The sequence below is a fragment of the Mobula birostris genome, chromosome 4 (assembly GCF_030028105.1).
Source record: "Mobula birostris isolate sMobBir1 chromosome 4, sMobBir1.hap1, whole genome shotgun sequence".
NCBI lineage: Eukaryota > Metazoa > Chordata > Chondrichthyes > Myliobatiformes > Myliobatidae > Mobula > Mobula birostris.
In genome coordinates, this window is record NC_092373.1 from 893,860 (window position 1) to 910,315 (window position 16,456).

At 43.0% G+C, this 16,456-nt stretch overlaps 1 protein-coding gene across 4 annotated transcripts in view; it reads right to left on the bottom strand.

Moving 5' to 3' along the window:
• Positions 1 to 16,456, bottom strand: part of masp1 (MBL associated serine protease 1) — a 208,818-nt gene that overhangs the window by 139,859 nt on the left and 52,503 nt on the right. The window contains exon 8 of one of the 4 annotated variants that reach the window (XM_072254847.1): positions 10,398 to 11,090. The exons of the other annotated variants lie outside the window; for them this stretch is intronic. Coding sequence (XP_072110948.1) covers positions 11,065 to 11,090 — 26 coding nt within the window. The 3' untranslated portion in view covers positions 10,398 to 11,064. Of the gene's footprint in view, positions 1 to 10,397; positions 11,091 to 16,456 lie in introns of those variants that run through there. 4 annotated transcript variants of the gene reach the window in all.

A 16,456-nucleotide genomic window follows, 5' to 3' on the forward strand; every position in this document is an offset into this window, starting at 1 on the left:
TGTTAGGGATGAGCTTACAGAGTACCTGGAGGCACATGACAGGATAGGCCAAAGCCAGCATGATTTCCAGAAAGGAAAATCCTGCCTGACTAACCTGACGAAGGATCTCGGCCTGAAACGTCGACTGTACCTCTTCCTAGAGATGCTGCCTGGCCTGCTGCGTTCACCAGCAACTTTGATGTGTGTGACTAACCTACTGCAAATTTTTGAGGAAATTACAAGCAGGGTAGACAAAGGAGATGCAGTAGATTTGGAGTACTTGGATTTTCATTAGGCCTTTGACAAGGTGCTGCACATGAGGCTGCTTAGCAAGATAAGAGCCCATAGAATTACAAGAAAGTTACTAGCATGGGTGGAGCATTGGCTGATTGGCAGAAAACAGAGAATGGGAATAAAGGGATCCTATTCTGGCTGGCTGCCGGTTACCAGTGGAGTTCCACAGGGGTCGGTGTTGGGAACGCTGGTTTTCACGATGTATGTCAATGATTTGGACTACGGTATTAATGGATTTGTGGCTAAATTTGCCAATGATACAAAGATAGGTGGAGGAGTGGGTAGTATTGAGGAAACAGAAAGCCTGCAGAGAGACATAGATAGTTTAGGGGAATGGGCAAAGTGGCAAATGAAATACAATGTTGGAAAGTGTACTGTCATGCACTTTGGTGGAAGAAATAAATGGACCACAAGACCATAAGATATAGAGCAGAGCGAGACCATTCAGCCCATCAAGCCTGTTCATGGCCAATCCTGGATTCCACAACCCCATACACCTGCCTTATCACCATATCCTTTGATGCCCTGAGCAATCAGAAAACTATCAACTTTTCCCTTCAATATACCCACGGACTTGGCCTCCACTGCAGTCTGTGGCAGAGCATTCCAGAGATTCACTATTCTCTGGCTAAAAAAATTCTACCTTACCTCTGTTCTAAAAGGTCTACCTCAATTTTGAGACTGTACCCTCTAGTTCTGGATACCCACACCATAGGAAACATCCTCTCCACATCCATCCTATCTAGTCCTTTCAACATATGGTAGGTTTCAATGAGACCGTCCCACAATTTAAATTCCAGTGAGTACAGGCCCAAAGCTGCCAAACGCTCCTCATATGTTAAACCTTTTATTCCTCAAATAATTCTCGTAAACCTCCTCTGGACTCCCTCCAATGATAACACATCCTTTCTAAGATGTGGGGCCCAAAACTGTTGACAATACTCCAAGAGTGACCTGACGAGTGTCTTATAAAGCCTCAGCATTACCTCCTTGCTTTTATATTCTATTCCCCCTTAAATAAATGCCAACATTGCATTTGCCTTCTTTACCACAGGCTGAACTGTAAATTAACCTTCTGGGAGTCTTGCACAAGGATTCCTAAGTCCGTCTGCACCTCTGATGTTTGAACCTTCTATCCATTTAAATAATAATCTACAGCATTGTTCCTTTTACCAAAATGCATTATCATACATTTCCCAACACTGTATTCCATCTGACACTTTTTTGCCCATTCTCCTGATTTGTCTAAGTCCCGCTGCAATCACATTGCTTCCTCAGCACTACCTACTCCTCCACCTATCTTGTATCATCTGCAAAATTCGCCGCAAAGCTATCAATTCCATTATCCAAATCAGTGACAAACAATGTGAAAAGTAGCAGTCTCAATACTGGCCCCTGAGATACACCACTACTGGCATCCAGAAAAGGCATCTTTATTCCCACTCACTGCCTCCTGCCTGTCAGGCATTCCTCTATCCAAGCCTATCTTTCCTGTAAATCCATAGGATTTTATATTGTTAAGCAGTCTCATGTGTGGCACCTTATCAAATGCCTTCCGAAAATCCAAGTAAATGACATCCACTGCCTCTCCTTTGTCCACCCTGTTTGTTACTTCCTCAAAAATTCTAACAGATTTGTCAGGCAAGATTTCTCTTTACAGAAACCATGCTGACTTTGACATTTTAACATTAGTCACCTTCATAATAGACTTCAACAGTTTCCCAACCACTGAGGTTAGGCTAACTGGCCTATATTTCCTTTCTTTTGCCTTCCTCCCTTCGTAAAGAGTGGAATGACATTTGCAATCTTCCAGTCCTTCTGGACCATGCCAGAGTCAAGTGTTCTTGAAAGATCATGAACAATGCATCCGTTATCTCTTAGGCAACCTCTCTCGGGACTTGGGGATGTAGTCCATCTGATCCAGGTGGTTTATCCACCTTAACACCTTGGAGCTTGCATAGTAAGTTTTCCTTTGTAATAGCAATGGCACTCACTCTTGCTCCCTACACTCATGTACCTCTGGCACGCTGCTGGTGTCTTCCTCAGTGAAGACAGATACAAAGTACCCATTAAGTTCATCTGCCATTCCTTTCCCCCCCATTATTACCTCACCAGCAGTATTTTCCACTGGTCCAATATCAACTCTCACCTCCCTTTTACTCTTTATATAACTGAAAAAAAACTTCTTGTATTCTGTTTTATTTTATTTTATTTTATTCTGCTTTATTTTATTGGTACATTTGCCCTCATATTTCATCTTTTCCCTTCTTATAGCTTTTTTAGATGCCTTTTGTTGGATTTTAAAAGCTTCCCAATTATTCAACTTCCCACTCATTTTTACTACTTTATATGCCCTTTCCTTGGCTTTTATGCAGTCCTTAACTTCCTTCGTCAGCCACGGTTGCCTACTCCTGTCATTTGAGAACAACTTCTGTGGGACATATCTATCCTGCACCTTATGAACAATTCCCAGAAACCTCAACCATCCTCTGCTATGCAGTCATCCACACCAGTAGCCACTTGAGAAAGCTCCTCTCTCATGCCTCTGTAATTCCTTTATTCCATTCCGATACTGATATATGTGAGTTATGCTTCCTCCTCTCAAATTGTATTATAAATTCAATCATATTATAATCACTGTCCCCCAAGAGTTCCTTTACGTTAAGCTCCCTAATAAGATCTGGGTTATTATACAACACCCAGTCTAAGATGGCCTTTTCCCAAGTAGGCTCAAGCACAAGTCTTACCCTTATTACATGCCTTTTCCAGCTCCCTCGCAATCTCAACCCCACATCTTGGCTACTATTTGGAGGCCTATATAAGATTCCCATAATTTTTTTTTTTACCTTTGCAGTTCCTTAACTCCAGCCACAAAGATTCAATATTCTCTGACCCTATGTCACCGCTTTCTAAAGATGTCATTCCATCTCTTACCAACAGAGCCACACCACCACCACTGCTTATACTTTCCTATCTGTCCTGTCAATATGAAGTATATCCTTTGATGTTGCGCTCCCAACTATGGCCATCTTTCACCCACAACTCAGTGTTGCCCATAATATATACTGACCAATCTGTATCTGTGCCACACGTTCCTCCACATTATTCTGAATGTTACGAACATTTAAATACAACACCTTCAGTCCCGTATTCTTCACCCTTTTGAATTTTGCATCTGTGGTACAATTTAACTCTTCAGTCTGTCTGCATTTGTACCTAATACTTGGCTTGTCCTTCCATTAATCCACTTGTAAACCTGCTGGCTCATCCTCAGTTCTATCATACTGGCTCCCATCTCCCTGTCATAATAGTTTAAACCATTCTCAATGGCCCAATAAACCTGCCTGCAAGAATACTGGTCTCTCTCGGATTCAAGTGGAACCTGTCCCTTTTGTAGAGGTCACACTGTCCCAGAAGAGGTCCCAATTATCCAGAAATCTGAATCCCTGTCCCCTGCTCCAATTCTTCAGCCTTGCATTTACAAGCGCGTTTGTATTTGCCACCTCATTCTACTCCTATCCTCACTGTCACGTGGCATAGGCAGAAATCCCAAGATCACCAAACTTGAGGTCCTGCTTCTCAACTTCTTTCCAAACTCAATATATTGTTTTTTCAGGACTTCCTCCCTTTTTCTTCCTATGTCATTGGTACCAATATGTACCATGACTTCTGGCTGCTCACTCTCCCTTTTCAGGATATTGTGGACGCTTTCAGAAACATCGTGAACCCTGGCACCCAAGAGGCAAACTATCTTTCCTTTTCGCATCCACAGGATCGCCCATCTGTCCCCCTGACTACAGAGTTAATGAGGTCACCCTTCAACCTTCTGAATTCTAGAGAACGCAGGCCCAGAACCATCACACACTCTTCACAGGACTAGTTATTCAATCCTGGAATCATTTTTGTGAACCTTGTCTGAGCCCTCTCCAGTTTCAGCACATCCTTTCTAAGATAAGGGGCCCAAAGCTGCTCACAATATTCCAAGAGGGGCCTCACCAGTGCATTAATAAAGTCTCAACATTACAACCTTGCTTTTATATTCTAGTCCTCATGAAAGGAATACTAACATTGCATTTGCCTTCCTCACCACAGACTCAACCTACAATTTAACCTTCAGGGAATTCTGCACAAGGTCTCCCAAGTCGCTTTGCACCTCAGTCTTTTTTCGTATTTTCTCTCCATTTATAAAATAGTCAACCCTTTCATTTCTTCTTTCAAAGTGCATGACCATACACTTCCCAACACTATATTCCATCTGCCATTTCTTTGCCCATTCTCCTAGTCTGTATAGGTCCTTCTGTAGTCTCGCTATTTTCCTATAGAGCTGTACAATGGAAAATTTGGATTACATAGGAGAGGATGTAGAGGAGATTCACCATGGTGTTGCCTGGTTTGGATGAAGCAGTACAGTTATCAGAAGAGACAGCACAGACTGGATTTATTTACAGTGCAATAGAGCAATGGTAATTGAAGGATGACCTGAAGGAAGTGTACAAAGTCATCAAGATATAGAGGGGGTCGATGGTCAAAAAGAAATTTTCATGATTGGGTGTCTAAGAGAAGAGGGCTTAGGTTCTGCTGAAAGGAAGTAGGTTTAGAGGGGGTCGAAAGGAGACTTTTTTTTCCCTACAAATGATGTGCTGCCTAAAGAGGTAGTAGAGGCAAATACATTCACAATATTTAAAAAGCATCCACACAATTACCTGGAGATACAAAGGACACAGAGTCTAGAACAAAACTCAAGATCCTGGAGAAACTCAACAGGTCAGGGAGTATCAAACAAGGGAAAAGGATACAGTCGACTTTCCGTTTCAAGACCCTTCACCTGGACTACCTTGTCAAAGCATAGAAGGCTACAGATCCAATAGGGGTAAATGCAATTAGTGTAAGTGGGTACAGGGTTGCTATGAAGGGTCTGCAGCTAGACTGTATGAGTATGACTTACAAAGTTCCTCAGAAGAAGTTGGTCAATAAAATTAAAGCAGATGGCATTGGGGATGGGGGTAGCGTATGGACTTGGGTAGAGAACTGGTTATTGAATACCAATAATAGTAGGAGTAAACCGGTCTTTATCTAGTTACCAGGTTGTAACCAGAGGGGTACTGATGGCCTCAGTCTCAGCTCTTTATATCAATTACATGGCTGAGCTTTCCAAATTTGCTGCTGTACTATGCACTGAGTTAACAGCTTAACTGGCAACTGTAACCTGCCCTTACCATGTAGATAATTTAAACCATAAGGCACGGGAGCATTATTAGACTATTCGGCCAATCAAGTCTGCTCTGCCATTCCACCATGGCTGATTTATTATTCCTCTCAACCCCATCCACCTGCTTTCTCCCCATAATCTTTGATACCCTGACTCATGAAGAATCTATCAACCTCTACTTTAAATATACCCAATGACTTGGCCTCTTACAGCCATCCATGGCAATGAATTCTACAGATTCACCACCCTCTGGCTAAAGAAATTCCTCTTCATCTCTGTTCTAGACCCCCCCCTCTATAGGAAACATCCACTCCATGTCCAATTTAGGGGACGTAGTTAGAACATGGAGAGGTCTTTTGACCTTTGACCCACTGTATATGTGCCCATTTGGACTAATCACATTTTATTCTCTCCATGTCCTAACTACTTCCCCGAAATTGAACATGGAGTGGATGTTTCCTATAGAGGGGGGAGTCTAGAACAAACTGGGATTCCTCCAAATAAGTGCTTGACAGCACAAATACAGTGGGTCAATAGACAATAGGTGCAGGAGTAAGCCATTTGGCCCTTCGAGCCAGCACCACCATTCACTATGATCATGGCTGACCATCCACAATCAGTACCCCATTCCTGCCTTCTCCCCATATCCCTCGACTCTGCTATCATTAAGAGCTCTATCTAACTCTTTCTTGAAAGCATCCTGAGAATTGGCCTCCACTGCCTTCTGAGGCAGAGCATTCCACAGATCCACAACTCTCTGGGTGAAAAAGTTTTTCCTCAACTCCGTTCTAAATGGCCTACCCCTTATTCTCAAACTGTGGTCTCTGGTTCTGGACTCCCCCAGCATCGGGAACATGTTTCCTGCCTCTAGCGTGTCCAATCCCTTAATAATCTTATAAGTTTCAATCAGATCCCCTCTCATCCTTCTAAATTCCAGCATATACAAGCCCAGTTGCTCCGATCTTTCAACATATGACAGTCCCGCCATCCCGGGAACCAACCTCGTGAACCTCCACTGCACTCCGTCAATAGCAAGAATGTCCTTCCTCAAATTTGGAGACCAAAACTGTCAACAATACTCCAGGTGTGGTCTCACCAGGGCCCTGTACAACTGCAGAAGGACCTCTTTGCACCTATACTCAACTCCCCTTGTTATGAAGGCCAACATGCCATTAGCTTTCTTCACTGCCTGCTGTACCTGCATGCTTACTTTCAGTGACTGATGAACAAGGACACCAAGATCTCGTTGTACTTCCCCTTTTCCTAACTTGACACCATTCAAATAGTAATCTGCTTTCCTGTTCTTGCCACCAAAGTGGATAACCTCACATAATTGACTCCAGCATCTTTCCCACCACCGACGTCAGGCTAACTGGTCTATAATTCCCTGTTTTCTCTCTTCCTCCCTTCTTAAAAAGTGGGATAACATTAGCTACCCTCCAGTCCGCGGGAACAGATCCTGAATCTATAGAACATTGGAAAATAATTACCAATGCGTCCACGATTTCTAGAGCCACCTGCTTAAGTACCCTGGGGATTTATCACCCTTCAGTCCCATCAGTCTACCCAACACCATTTTCTGCCTAATGTGAATCTCCTTCAGTTCCCCCATTACCCTAGGTCCTCCGGCCACTATTACATCTTGGAGATTGTTTGTGTCTTCCCTAGTGAAGATAGATCCAAAACACCTGTTCAACTCGTCTGCCATTTCCTTGTTCCCCATAATAAATTCACCCATTTCTGTCTTCAAGGGCCCAACTTTGGTCTTAACTAATTTTTTCCTCTTCACATACCTAAAGAAGCTTTTACTATCCTCCTTTATATTCTTGCTTGCCTTCGTATCTCATCTTTTCTCCCCATATTGCCTTTTTAGTTATCCTCTGTTGCTCTTTAAAAGTTTCCCAATCCTCTGGCTTCCCTCTCACCTTTGCTATGTCATACTTCTTCCCTTTTATTTTTATACTTGACTTCCTTGACTTCCCTTGTCAGCCACGGTCACCCCTTACTCCCCTTAGGATCTTTCTTCCTCTTTGGAATGACTGATCCTGCACCTTCTGTATTATTCCCAGAAATGCCTGCCATTGTTGTTCCACTGTCATCCCTGCTAGGTATCTTTCCAGTCAACTTTGGCCAGCTCCTCCTTCATGGCTCCATAGTCCCTTTGTTCAACTGCAATACTGACACTTCCGATTTTCCCTTCTCTCTCTCAAATTGTAGTTTAAAACTTATCATATTATGGTCACTACCTCCTAATGGCTCCTTTACCTCAAGCTCCCTTATCAAATCTGGTTCATTACACAACACTAAATCCAGAATTGCCTTCTCCCTGATAGGTTCTGGTACAAGCGGCTCTAAGAATCCATCTCGGAGGCACTCCACAAACTCCCTTTCTTGGGGTCCAGTACCAACCTGATTTTCCTAGTCTACCTGCATGTTAAAATCCCCCATAGCAACCGTAGTATGGTATCCCCCCATAACAAATGTTACCTTTGCAACATGCCAATTTTAACTCTTGATTCAACTTGCACCCTATATCCAGGCTACTGTTTGGGGGCCTGTAGGTAACTCCCAAAGGTCAAAAGATGTTATTTAATGTGAAAGAGTGCAGAAAAGATTTACCAGGATGTTATCTGGATTTGAGGGCCAGAGTTACAAGGAGAGGTTGTTTAGACAAGGATTGTATTCCCTGAAACTTGGGAGATCGAGGGGCAGTCTGATACAGGTATACAAGATTATGAGAGACATAGACAAGGTGAATGAGTACATAGTCTTTTCCCCAGGGAAGGTGTGCTAAAAATAAGTGGGCATAGATTTAAGATCAGAAGTGAAAAATTGAAAAGGAACACCGGGGGGCAGTTTCTTCATTGTCTTATTTGGAATGAACCGTCAGAAAAAGTGGTTACAGTGAGCACATAAGCAACATTTAAACTCCATCCAAATAAGTACATGGATTGAAGAAGTTTAGCGGGCTTAGGACCACCATGGGCAGACGGGTCGAGCTTGTTGGGCAACAGAGTCAGCATGGACCAGCTGGGCTGAAGGAAGGGCCTGTTCCCGTGCTGTATGGCTCCAAGATCATTCATATGGACATAAAAGCAATTCGGGTTAAAACTATACAACACACACAAAATGCTGGTGGACGCAGCAGGCCAGACAGCATCCATAGGAAGGAGCACAGTTGACGTTTCGGGCCGAGACCCTTCGTCAGGACTAACTGAAAGAAGAGATAGTAAGGGATTTGAAAGTGGGAGGGGGAGGGGAGATCCAAAATGATAGGGGAAGACAGGAGGGGGAGGGATAGAGCTAAGAGCTGGAAAGTTGATTGGCAAAAGGGATACAGAGCTGGAGAAGGGAGAGGATCATGGGACGGGAGGCCTAGGGAGAAAGAAAGGGGGAGGGGGAAGCCCAGAGGAAGATGGAGAGCAGGCAAGGAGTTATTATGAGAGGGACAGAGAGAGAAAGAGAGAAAAAAGAGGAATGAATGAGTGAATGAATGAATAAGGGATGGGGTAAGAAGGGCAGGAGGGGCATTAGCGGAAGTTAGAGAAGTCAATGTTCATGCCATCAGATTGGAGGCTAATCAGACGGAATATAAGGTGTTGTTCCTCCAACCTGAGTGTGGCTTCATCTTGACAGTAGAGGAGGCCATGGATTGACATATCAGAATGGAAACGGAACATGGAATTAAAATGTGTGGCCACTGTGAGATCCTGCTTTCTCTGATGTTCAGTGAAACAGTCTCCTAGTCTGCATTGGGTCTCGCCAATATATAGCAGGCCGCACCGGACGCAGTACATCACCCCAGTGTTGCCTCACCTGGAAGGACTGTCTGGGGCCCTGAATGGTGGTGAGGGAGGAAGTGTAAGGGCATGTGTAGCACTTGTTCTACTTACAAGGATAAGTGCCGGGAGGGAGATTGGTGGGAAGGAATGGTGGGGGGGGGGGGAGGAGGAATGAATAGACAAGGGAGTCGCGTAGGGAGCGATCCCTGCGGAAAGCAGGGGAGGGGAGGGAAAGATCTGCTTGGTGGTGGGATCCCGTTGGAGCTGGTGGAAGTTACGGAGAATTATATGTTGGACATGTTCTAAATGTTAAAACTATGTTCTAAATCCAGAATCATAAACAGATTTAGGTATTAGCACTACGGTAGTTAACAATTGTGGCGCCATGGTAGCGTAGTGGTTACTGCAATGCTATTCCAACTTGGGCACTGGAGTTTGGATTTTAATCACAGTGTCCTCTGTAAAGATTTTGTACGTCATCCCCATGGAATGCGTGGATTTCCTTCGGGTGCTCCAGTTTCCTCCAACAGTCCAAATGCGCACTGGTCAGAAGGTTAATTGGTCATTGTAAATTGCCCTATGATCAGGCTAGGGTTAAATCAGTGGGTTGCTGGTTCAAAAGTCCTGTTCCCTGCTGTATCTCTAAATAAATTAAAAAATGAAATAAAATTGTTTTCACCCTTTAACTAAAATAGATCTGATAACTCTCAGGCAAAAGTACTGAGATTCCCAACACAACTAATGATGGAGAACAGATGGGAACAAAACTGAAAATGAAAAGGAATGCATAGGGAGTGGAATCTAAAATAAAAACAAGAACAATAGTAGTAAATATTTTTTTAAAAGTAATGTATAAAGATTTCTGATAAACTCATTTAAATCCAGATAGAGAAAGGCAATTGCCAAATTAATTACAGCTTAAATCAGTCCAGGTGTAACCAAGAATAGACAGCAATGCCTCCATTCCACACTCACACAATGTATTATTATATTATTATTATTACATATTATATATCTGAGAGGCACATTTAACGCTGACAAATGCAGTACTCCTGCTATGTTTTGTAACTTCAACATATTAAATAAATTGAAAGGAAGACGCGGGAGTCCAAAATGCAGGTCTAAGTGTGAGTTTATTTTAAATGAGCAGCACACATATCACGTGGTAGTGTGATGATGTATGCAATTCGTGTTTTTATACACATAACCACAATGAATTATTGAAATGAACAAGAATGTCTAATCAAAACAATACATTGATTACTCAAATGTTGGTGAAACATTAAACACACAACACTCGTCCCTGCTTAGCTATAAACTCCAACTCAATACAGAATGCATCACAACTATATACACAGTATAGTATATAAAATCACCACTACATACATATCCACAGCATAGTATTATATTGTCCCATTCAGGCCTGAAGATTTGATCACTGTGGAGGATTTCTTACTCCTGTGGAATAACATCTATCCTGACTAGGGGGATCACTCTGCTTGGCAGTTGAGACTTGTGGCTATGAAAAATCTCAGCTTCTGGGTCCTCGTCTGTGTTCGTTGTAGTGGTTGACTCTGAGACTGCAGAAAGTGGTTCTGACAGCTCTGAACACCATTCTTTTCCTTTTCCCTCTCTGGATCTACTTTGATCGCTTTCTCATGTTCTTTTTCTCTTTCACACTGTTCTCCTTCTTGTTCACATTCCTTCTCTCCATCTCTTCCCTCCTTTTTCTTCTAGTTTGTGCATCTTGATCTTCGGAAGGCCCACTTAGTTCACTGGAGTATTCTCTTATTAATCCTTCTATTGCTCCGTCTGTAATCTGATCTCTTCCTCATCCACGACATCAATAGTTCAATAATTCCATTTAATATCAGGAAATGCATACAATATACAACCTGAAATTCTTACTCTCTGCAGACATCCTCAAAACAGAAGAAAAACTCCCACAGAATGAACGACAGAAAAAAGACCCCAAAGCCCCCTGCACCCTCCCACGCACAAACAGCAGCATCAACCCATAACACCATAAGATATTGGAGCAGAATTAGGCCATTTGGTCCATCGAGTCTGCTCCGCTATTTCACCATGATCCATTTTCCCTTTCAGCCCCAATCTCTTACCTTTTCCCTGTATCCCTTCATGCTCTGACCAGTTAAGAATCTATCAACCTCTGCCTTAAATATACATAAACACTTGGCTTCCACAGCTACCAGTGGCTAAGAACTACACCGTTTCACTACTCTCGGCTAAAGAAATTCTTCATCTCCTTTCTAAAAGGATGCCACTCTATTCTGGTCTTTGACTTGCCCACCATAGGAAAACATCCACTCTATCAAGAAGAAATAACAAGCATGATAGACAAGGAGAATCAGTTGATGTAGTGTACTTGGATTTTCAGAAGGCCTATTAGGACTGATTCTTTTATGTTATACGTCAAAGATTTGGATAATGGAATGGATAGCTTTGTTGCAAAGTTTGCAGATGATACGTAGCTAGATGGAGGGGCCAGGAGTTTTGAAGTTGTGGAGGGGCTACAGAAGGACATTGTCCTAATCTGTCTATGGGCAAAGAAATGACAGATGAAATAATGTTAGGAAGTGAATTCCAATAGATTTGTCAGGAAAGGTTTTCCCTTGAGGAAACCATGTCGACTACAGCCTATTTTATCATGTGCCTCCAAATACCCTGTGACCTCATCCTTAATAATCAACTCCAACATCTTCCCTACCACTGAGACTAACTGGTTTCTTTCTTCTGCCTCTCTCCCTTTTTGAGACTGGAGTGACATTTGCAATTTTCTAGTCTTCAAGAACCATTCCAGAATCTAACGACTCTTGAAAGATCTTTATTAATGCCTCCACGACCTCATTAGCCACCTGTTTAAAAACTCTGGGGGGTACACCATCTGGTCCAGGTGACCTATCTACTTTTAAACCTTACAGTTTCCCAAAAATTTTCTCTCTAGTTATAACTTCACACACTACATGCCCTCTGGCACCTAGAACTTCACCATATAGCCAGTATCTACCACAGTGAAGATGGATATCCTGTGCCTTCTCAATTGCTTCCAGAAATTTTAGCATTGCTACTCTGCCATCATCCCTGCCAGTGTTCTTTTCCAATTAATTCTGGTCAATTCCTCTCTCATGCCTCTATAATTCCCTTTACTCCACTGTACTACTGATACATCTGACTTTAGCCTCTCCTTCTCAAATTTCAGGGTGAATTTGATCATATTATGATCACTTACCCTTAGATACTTTGACCCTAAGTTCTCGTATAAATTCTGCTTCATTACACAACACCCATATGAGAATAGCTGATCCTCCAATGGGCTCAACCATGAGCTGCTCTAAAAATCATGTCATAGGCATTCTAAAAATTCCCCATCCTGTAATCCAGCACCAACCTGACATTCCCAATCTACATGCATTTTGAAGTCCCCCATGTCTCAGAAAGGCAGCGTCCATTATTAAGGACCTCCCGCACCCAGGGCATGCCCTTTTCTCACTGTTACTATCAGGTAGGAGGTACAGAGACCTGAAGGCACACACTCAGTGATTCAGGAACAGTTTCTTCCCTCATTTTTAACTCATGGTGTTTTTTTTAAGTTTGAACATTTCACTGTGCTTTAACAGGTCGGTAGCCATCTCAGGTTCATTTTAAAAATACCTCGTCACCAATGTTATGTTTTGTAACTTCAAAACATTAAACTAATTCAAAGGAAGACACGGGAGTCCAAAATGCTGGTCTAACTTCGGGTTTACTTTAAGTGAGGTGCACACGCATCACGTGGTAACATGATAACGGATGCAGTTCACATATTTATACATATAACCCGTAATGAATTATTGAAACAAACAAAAATGCTTAATCAACCAATATATACACAAGGTTACTCAAAAGTAACTGAAATATTAAATTCACAATGGCTACAAATAGTTGTTGCAATCTAAGTTTTACAATCCATGATTCGTTGAAGCATATGATCACAGACCACATAAGAATGTTTCCCTCACAAAACTTAAAGCACTCAATCTGTCCCTGTGCAACATATTAATTATGCTGTATCTACTCTACTCTGATTTATGATTAATGGTCTTCTCTCTCAAGATCTAGTGTCCTAACATACAAAAGGGGCCAGAAACTGTGGAAAACTCACTTTAACCCCCTACCATCAGGCAGGAGGTACTGTAGCATTAGGACAAAAACTGCAAGGATGGGAAACATCTTCATCTCTCAGGCCATAACACTACCTAACTCCCTGCACCACCCAAGTCTCAACATGCATGAAGTACCAGTAATTTTATACTGTTTACTTTATAACTTGTATCAAAGATGCACCACATTTGTTAATTTACTCATGGTAATAAGACTATAAGAGATAGGAGCAGAAGTAAGCAATTTGGCCCACCGAGTCCACTACACCATTTCACCACGGCTGATCCATCACACTTTCAGCCCAAAATCTCATGCATTCTCCTCATATTCCTTCATGCCCTGAATGATCGAGAATCTATCAACCTCTTCACTGTGGAAGAGGCTAGCAGTGTGCCACTTTTTTGCCCATGAGGTCCATGAGTGTCAGAGAGCAGGAGTAATGCCACTACTATTACAAAGGGAATCATATATAGGCCAAGATGTAGGGTTGAGATTGCAAAGGGAACTGGAAAGGGCATGTAATGAAGGTAATGTCACAATTGTAACAGGGCACTACAATATGCAAAGAGATTGGGAAAATTATTTTGGTGTTCGATCGCAAGAGGGAATTTGTTGAATACCTACAGGTTGGCTTTTGAGAACAGCTTGTGCTCGAGCCTGCTCAGGGAAAGCCCAGACCATATTAGGGAGCTTAACATAAAGGAACCCTTTGGAGGCAATGATCATAATATGATTGAATTCATACTGCAATTTGAAAGGGAGAAGCATAACTCACATGCATCAGTATCGCAAAGGAATAAAGGGAACAACATACAGGCATGGGAGAGGAGCTTGCCCAGGTGGATTGGAGGGAGATACTGGCAGGGATGACAGCAGAACAGAGGTGGCTGAATTTTCTGGGAATAGTTCACAAGGTGTAGAATAGACATGTCCCACAGAAGAGGTTGTTCTCAAATGGTAGGGCAAGGCAACCATGGCTGACAAGGGAAGTTAAGGACTGCATGAAAGCCAAGGAAAGGGCATACAAGGTAGCAAAAGTAACTCTGAAGTTGGATGATTGGAAAGCTTTTTAACAAAAGGCAACTAAAAAGGCTACCAGAAGGGAAAAGATTAAATATAAGGGCAATCTAGCCAATAATATACAGTATAGTAAATACACAGCAGGATTGTATAAGTTTTTCAGTTATATAGAGAATAAAAGGGAGGTGAGAGTTGATATTGGAAAATGATGCTGACTAGGTACTACTGGGGGACAAAGAAATGATATATGAAATGGTAGAGTACTTTGCTTTACTCTTTACTGTGGAAGACACTAGCTGAATGCAAGAGGTTTGTGAGTGTCAGGGAACAGGAATGAGTGCCATTGCTATTACAAAGGAAAAAGTGCTAGGCAAACTCAAAGGACAAAGTGGACAAGTCACCTGGACCAGATGGACTACATTCCAGAGTCCTGAGAGAGGATGCTAAGGCGATAACAGATGCATTGGTCATGATCTTTCAAGAATCACTTGATCCTGGCATGCTTCCAGAGGACTGGAAAATTGCAAATTCACTCTTTAAGAAGGGAGGAAGACAAAAACAGGAAATTACAGGTCAGTTAGCCTAAGCTCAGTGGTTGGGAAAGTGTTGGAGTTCATTATTAAGGACGAATTTCAGAGTACTTGGAGCCTAATGATAAAATAAGTCAAAGTCAGCATGCAACACACATAAAAGTTGCTGGTGAACGCAGCAGGCCAGGCAGCATCTCTAGGAAAAGGTACAGTCGACATTTTGGGTCGAGACCCTTCGTCAGGACTAACTGAAAGAAGAGCTAGTAAGAAATTTGAAAGTGGGAGGGAGAGGAGATCCAAAATGATAGGAGAAGACAGGAGGGGGAGGGATGGAGCCAAGAGCTGGACAGTTGATTAGCAAAAGGGATATGAGAGGATCATGGGACAGGAGGCCTGGGAGAAAGATAAGGAGGAGGGGGGAAAAACCCAGAGGATGGGCAAGGGGTATAGTGAGAGGGACAGTGGGAGAAAAAGGAGAGAGAGAAAAAGAACGTATGTATATAAATAAATAACGGATGGGGTACGAGGGGGTGGTGGGGCATTAGCAGAAGTTTGAGAAGTTAATGTTCATGCCATCAGGTTGGAGGCTACCCAGATGGAATATAAGGTGTTGTTCCTCCAACCTGAGTGTGGCTTCATCTTTACAGTAGAGGAGGCCATGGATAGACATATCAGAATGGGAATGGGATGTGGAATTAAAATGTGTGGCCACCGGGAGGTTCTGCTTTCTCTGGCGGGCAGAGCGTAGGTGTTCAGCGAAATGATCTCCCAGTCTGCGTCAGGTCTCGCCAATATATAGAAGGCCACATCAGGAGACTGGACGCAGTATATCACCCCAGTCGACTCACAGGTGAAGTGTCGGCTCACCTGGAAGGACTGTCTGGGGCCCTGAATGGTGGTGAGGGAGGAAGCGTAAAGGCATGTGTAGCACTTGTTCCGCTTACAAGGATAAGTGCCAGGAGGGAGATCGGTGGGGAGGGATGGGGGGGACGAAAGGACAAGGGAGTCGCATAGGGAGCGATCCCTGCGGAAGGCAGAGAGAGGTCAGGAGGGAAAGGTGTGCTTAGTGGTGAGATCCCGTTGGAGGTGGCTGAAGTTACGGAGAATTATATGTTGGACCCGGAGGCTGGTGGGGTGGTAGGTGAGGACAAGGGGAACCCTATTCCTAGTGGGATGGCGGGAGGATGGAGTGAGAGCAGATGTGCATGAAATGGGGGAGATGCATTTGAGAGCAGAGTTGATGGTGGGGGTCTGTGAAGGGAAATCTTGCCAGACAAACCTGTTAAGAGTTCTTTGAGGAAGTAACAAGCAGAGTGGACAAAGGAGAGGCAGTGGATGTAATTTACTTAGGTTTCCAGAAGGCACTTGAGTTGCCTCACATGAGACTGCTTAACAAGATAAAATCCTACGGTGTAACAGGGAAGTTACTGGCATGGAGAGAGGAATGGCTGACAGGCAGAAGGCAGCGAGTGAGAATAAAG